The 6404-nt window shown below is 46.4% G+C and overlaps 1 protein-coding gene across 1 annotated transcript in view; it reads left to right on the top strand.

Moving 5' to 3' along the window:
• Positions 1–4042: 4042 nt before the first annotated feature.
• Positions 4043–6404, top strand: part of T265_09014 (hypothetical protein) — a gene marked incomplete at both ends in the record, with an annotated part of 8296 nt that continues 5934 nt past the window's right edge. Inside the window, 2 exons of the mRNA XM_009174975.1 lie at positions 4043–4337; positions 4375–5048. Of these exons, the coding sequence (XP_009173239.1) occupies positions 4094–4337; positions 4375–5048 (918 nt within the window). The remainder of the gene's footprint in view (positions 4338–4374; positions 5049–6404) is intronic.

The raw sequence follows: 6404 nt of genomic DNA, 5'->3' as shown, positions 1-6404 counted from the left end.
CTTCACATGGTATTCGGGAGAAATAATTCACCCTCGATAGATGAACCGATCACACTGCATAGGTTGCGCTGGCTTGGCCACGTGCTGCGTATGCCAGTCGATCGACTTCCCCGAGGGGCTCTTTTCGCCCAACCATGTGAAGGTTGGAAGAGAGCCAGAGGCGGTCAAACAATGACTTGGCAGCGAAGCATGAAACCATTACTACATGATGATGATGATGATGATGATGGTTAACAGCTGAATGGATTATGCTGTCGGTTTCTATCCAAATTGCCCGTCTGAGTGCTTGAGGTGTAGGCTCCCGGATGTCTGTTGTAGGGTGGCTTTACATCCCATTCCAGATCTTATTTCTTTCTTTGCATTATGAAGCTTTACTCATGTAACTTGACATGGTTTTACGAAATTGAAGCATCAGTGTTCTTATCAGTGATAATGATGATAATCATGGCAGTTGCGCACAGCACTGGATATCGTTCAGCACAATGTGGGTTGCCTTCTTGAGGCTCAGTTCCTTCTTTTGAATCCGGAAAAGTAGTCAGGCATTAGTTGTGGTCTTTCTTACGTCTTGTTAAATTGTCACCAGCTGGAACTAGCGGGTCTCCTCAGTTCTTTAGTGTCCAGTCCGCTAATGCAATTTTTTCCGGGAGCGGTACAGATCCCTGTGTTACGAATGGAGCCTAGATTGAGCGCGAGAAAATGACGGAATGAATAGCGCTTTAGTTGTCTGAGTATAGACATTCATAAACTGAAAGTAAAATCGGAACCATGTTCAATACGAGGCGATAATGTGAACACAGGACGTTTGCGGATTGTTACGGATTGTGCGGTGCTGTGTAAAATCACCGTGGCATCAGCCTGGTAGCTGTGGCATCGAGGGTAAAAAAAGTCCTTCAGCTGTAGCACCCTTTCAGTGCCTATCTGCGATACCACCTGAAGGAAGCACAAGTGATGAGATGCTGTCAGTTTGCCCAAGCGTAGACAGGAGAATTTAGATGTAGAGGTGGGGTTCGAACCGCGGACCTTCCGTTCAGTAAATTCGCGCTCTAACCACAGTCATTTCGCGCATCAAAGGTATTTTCATGTCTTACCCTTCGAAAGTGACTGAACATAGAGAGGCAGATCCGTGAAAACCAAGCTGGGTTCCGTCCTGTAAGAGGATGAATCGACCATATACTCATCCTCCGGCAAACTCTGGAACAATGACACTTTCCCAGTGCCAATTAATGCTAGTCTTTCTTGACTTGAACTCTGCCTTTGACTCTATGAAGCGTCAGGCATTATGAAAGTGTCCGTGGAGCACTGATGCCTCGGTAAATTTCTGACCCGCCTTAAGGTGCTCTACACCACCTCTCTGGTCTGTGGGCAGTTCCGGTCTGAGTTAATTACATCAAAGGGTGGCAGGAAAGGCTGTCCTCTCTAACTTCTCCTCTTCAACTTCGTCATTGATACAATAACGGAAGACTCAATACCAGCCTCTAATGCCTAATGAGTCGAAGTGCTCCCGGAGTGTTCGCTCACAAATATTGAGTACACAAATGACGTAGTTCTTGGATCTGACGCCGTGGTAGTGCAAACAATATTAAATGATTTAAATAATTCTGCCTCACGGTTTGTCATGTGCTTCACACTTGCAAAGTGCAAAGTTCTGCTCAAAGCCTGGGTGGGCTCATTCTTGCGGATGAGCGGAATGAAGTAGCAGACAAATTTGTCTACCTGGGTGGATGTATCAGTTCAGGTAGTATCGCGAAAGATGATATTTCAATCCGGATTGGGAAGGTCAGGGCAGCTTTCGTGAACTTGCTGAACTAATCACCATTTGTCTACCTGGGTGGATGTATCAGTTCAGGTAGTATCGCGAAAGATGATATTTCAATCCGGATTGGGAAGGTCAGGGCAGCTTTCGTGAACTTGCTGAACTAATCACCCTCCACAGGGCTGACTGACTTGGTCACGTGTTCCGTATTCCAGTCGACCGACTTCATCGAAGGGCTCTTTCCGCACAACCAAGTGAAGGGTGGAAACAAGCCAAGAGAGGTCAAACAATAACTTGACTGAAGTATTAAAGGCACTATCAGCAAACTCAGTTGCGCTCGTCATTATCGTCTCCCTGGATGGTGACCGCGAGATGGGATACACCAATGGTTTATCATTATTATCGATAAGCATGGCCTACCCCAATGGTTTAAGACATTGGCAGACATGGCTCAGTCACACGCTCAATGGCTCCCATGCATCCAAGCTATTCGTTTCATTGCATAGCTGCGGTCGCAATCTCTGTAATAGAAAGTCCAATGGCAACTCTGTATATCAGCTGTCGCGTGCAATGAGTGGCTATCTACCTCGCCTCCCCAAACCATCGGTGAACGAGATTGGCAGCTAGAACCTGTGTATAGCAAGCACGCGGTTCTTGCAGCGTGTATCCGGGGGATTTAGACTGAAATGTACAAACCATCACATCCCTCTTCGACATGCGCTCGTTACGTTGCCGCTTATGACTCCTGTACAGCTGTAATCGACAGAGTCAAAGATATGTTCATTGATCGGAAGGCGAACTGATAATTGGACACGCCGGCTGTAAGTCCGGCCGCATAAGCTAGCCGCAACGCTTGCTCTTCTTTCCTACGTTCAATTCCAGTGGCTTACACGAATCCTACCTAATGAAAAATGCAGACATTTTCGTGACCTCCAAGCTCCATGCCTTATTTCCTGCCTGATCAACACAATTTTTTTGCCTCATACCGCGTTGAGAATTTTTTTTATGTCCGATCTGGACACAAACCCTCTGGCCTCAAAGGCATACATCCGATTCCGCCTCCAAGCTATGCTCCAGAACTTGTCTCGATCATCCGAAAAATTTTTCTCAGACTTGGTTTCTCCGGACATTTTCCCGTTGCTTTGGAAGAACTTTTGTGTTCACTTGTTCTCTTGTCGTCCTCTGCTTGATTGCAGTAACGACGTCCATTCATGGTTACTGTAATTCTATTCCTAGGTCTTTTGTACTAGTGTGGGCACAACCATCTAGTGTAAATGTGATTGCTCTTTATCTCTTGGTATTTGTCTTTATACTTCCAAATTATTCACGGGTACGGGATGAGCATTCGCCTGAAAATCTCATTTTCTGCACTGCAACCCGACTAACTAGATCGCTAGTTTCCTGAGTGACTGATTCTATCCATGTGTGTGTAACAGGGTGTCTCTGATCCAGAGCCTCATCACATGGGTTTCTCAACTACCTGAGTCCTATTATGCTTACGTGGACTATCGAATTCTCATGTTATAGGTCCTGGGCTGCGGCAACGACACAATCGTATCTTTCATATCCAGGACTGTGGCTCCGGGGTCAAGCGGGAAGGATTTACGTTCTTCCGCGGCTGGTCGAACATCCTGGTTTTGTCTTTCAATTTTGAAGCTGTGTGCATCTTACGTGCAGTACGACCTTGTGCCGCCGTCGACCTTTGTTAGACATTGTAACCTTATTTTCTTCACTGAATGGGTATCTTGGAAGAGTCATTACGACAGGTGAGCTAAGACAAAATATGTCCACTCCACAGGCAAATTCATGTACTGATTGGAAGCGGGTTGAAGCTGATCAAGTGGTGGCCCAGTGGCGGCGCGATGAAGTAGTTGCGTTAGAAATGTCGGCACCCCATTACAGGACTCCTGAACGTTACTGATAACCGGACGTAGATACTAAGGGCCTTCGCCGATTCGTGATATTGACGGGTTCTGGGGAACCCACCGTACCCCGGTTATACGTCCGCTGCTCATACACACCATATATCACTGCTAAACCCACCGGGGGAACGTTGCCCTATATAATATTGGGTGCATCCCCGGGAAGCCTACAGCTTCCTCTCATCTCAATGAAGCGACATACCCAAGTGTCCGGACACCGGTAGAGATGTTGCTGCAATATTACGTGTGTTAGTGGTATTTGTTTTTGAAGCCAATGAATGAACGACGGTTCTATACTACCTGTGATATCTTTGGTCTGTATCCTATTATAAGCAAACCATGGAACTACTTTCATAGTTCGGCTGTCTTTTTTTTCGTACAAGGTCCATTCCATTTTTCAGCACAGGTAACATAAGTTATGAGTGGTAATACTGGTGAGGAGGCAACCCATTTATCCGCCAGTTGTCTCTCCGAATGCCATCCAGTTGATTCTCTCCCCTCTACGGAAAACACTTCGCACTATACTCTTACGACTGATTCAGTTTCACCGCATCCCGATGAATTTTTTGTATGTAATATGTGTAACCTGACGTGTTTCGGCCGAGTTCCCTTCGAATCACATATTAATGGAGAAGAACACCGGAAAGCTTCGCTTTCTAAAGGTAAGTAATATTGTTGCTAGCCTATTCATCCGAGCAGCCATGGTTAGTTTTGACTGTGGAACTTGCAAAATAGTACTTAATTCAAGACAAAACTACGAAACTCATATCAATGGATCCAAACACAAACGAAAACTGAAGTATTCTCCAAGCGTTTTACCCCCCGAGCGTGTACTTGAAACATCGACCAATTCGGTCGTTTCCACTACACCACCCTCCACAAACACGGTTCCAAACGAGTTTAAGTGTATCGTATGTGACTTGTCGTGTCGTTCAAGCGATCAGTTAAACTACCATCTTACTGGAAAAAAACATGCTAAACGATGTAAACAACAAGCGAGCCTTTTGGTCGAGAATGCACTGCCACGTGTGGAAGCTATACAGACAGACTTTTCGGAGCCTACCGACAAAACGGCGCCCGTTCCAGGACAACAATCAGCACCTGCACGGCCATACAGGAAACGTGCTTTGATTTCATACACCAAGGCCCAAATGCAAGATGGTCTGGATGGACTCCGTGAATTGGAGTTATCTGTTAAGCATAATAACATGACCCCAATGCTTTTACAGCTACCGGCATGCCTTCATCGGGAAAAATCCGACTCCGGCGCGGATGAGCCAGAAGCCAAGCGATCGGCACCTGACAGCGAAACCACAGTTAACAGGCAGCCGTTTTGCGAGCACCTCAAATGTATGGTAGCTCGAGGCCTAAAGGTAGGTGGGCGAATAATCATGTGAAACTGTCATGTATCCACACAAATGCTTCACTTTTATCTTCAGTAGTTGTCCACAATGGTTTTTTGTATGTGTTCCACTTGCCTACTCTCGCGTTCGTTTAGACACAGTAGTTGTTCATAGTGAACTCTCTCTTTCTCTTGGGCATGTTGGATTCATGGAGATCGTTGCACATCGTTGTCGCGCATTAAAGTGTTTACTGAGCCAAAGTAAACCCACACTGTCGCGAGCGGATGCTTGTTTGCTCGCGTCGGAAGTCCACTCACATGAGAGTTAAATCGAATTCAGGCTAACTCACATTCGTCAGATATGAAGGTGGAGTAAACGAATTCTGATGAGGTCTTTGGCGGGCTTGGTGTGTCACTATGAGGTCAGCCAACTGGCAGCTTCAGTGCCCATTTTATACGTGATTCTGGTCCGACTTCATTTGTCGGTGCCCTTAGTGAGCAGACCATATGTGATGTCACTTTGACTATCCGATAGGATGACGAAAGCGGTTTTGCTTGCCGTAGTGTCGGTCGACTCAGACTACAGTTAACACACGAAAGGCTGTAGTTTCGTCGATCTTTGAACGAATGGGCTTAAAGCAGACCCCATTGCAAATAGAAATTCGCGGCACTTGGTCAGATGGTCTGCACCTTGAGGAGGGGATTTTCTTCGGGTCGAACAATGTCTCATCTTTCCCGGCTGTTTCTCGTAGAATTACTGGATTTGGACTACCCTAACGCATGCGTTATGGTTTACATAAATCCGAATCTCCCGGTTGTACTCTTCGTTTGGCTAGAAAGGCTTACCTACGTTTTAGGCTCTCTCTTCGAGTGTGACAAAACATCGCGTTTAACATCTGCTTTGCATACAACACTAGGTCGCTTTTTATTGTATACCAGTCAGTTACCCCACTGCAGTTCACTTTTACTGAAATACGAGCCGCTCAGACTTCTCGTTCATTACTTTTTTGGTGTCTGGTGATCCTGATGCAATGACCCGGTATCTGTTGTGTGGGATTTTTGATTAGCCCCAGGACTCAGTGCGCCATACTAGATTCCAGTAATCATATTTCTTTGCGCCCTTGGGTTGACTAGTTCAGTCAAGAGTCACGAAGAGACTGGACCTCATCGTGGTGTGGCGGTTTGTGTACTTCGGCGACCCGTTGAGCTATACTGGGGGGTGTCCACGCGACACTCACAGAGTCTCTCATACCAGGTTGGTCAATGGTTAGAGGTCTGACGAACACAGTCTCCTGGCCCTCCAGGTTGGAGGTTGGAACATGTATGGCGACTTGTTCCGTAGAAAAGTTAATGCGTTTGCATTTCCCCGCCAAACACCGCTGCCTTG

Source organism: Opisthorchis viverrini (genome assembly GCF_000715545.1).
Source record: "Opisthorchis viverrini unplaced genomic scaffold opera_v5_249, whole genome shotgun sequence".
Classification (NCBI taxonomy): domain Eukaryota; kingdom Metazoa; phylum Platyhelminthes; class Trematoda; order Opisthorchiida; family Opisthorchiidae; genus Opisthorchis; species Opisthorchis viverrini.
This window is presented reverse-complemented; position numbering and strand designations above follow the sequence as displayed.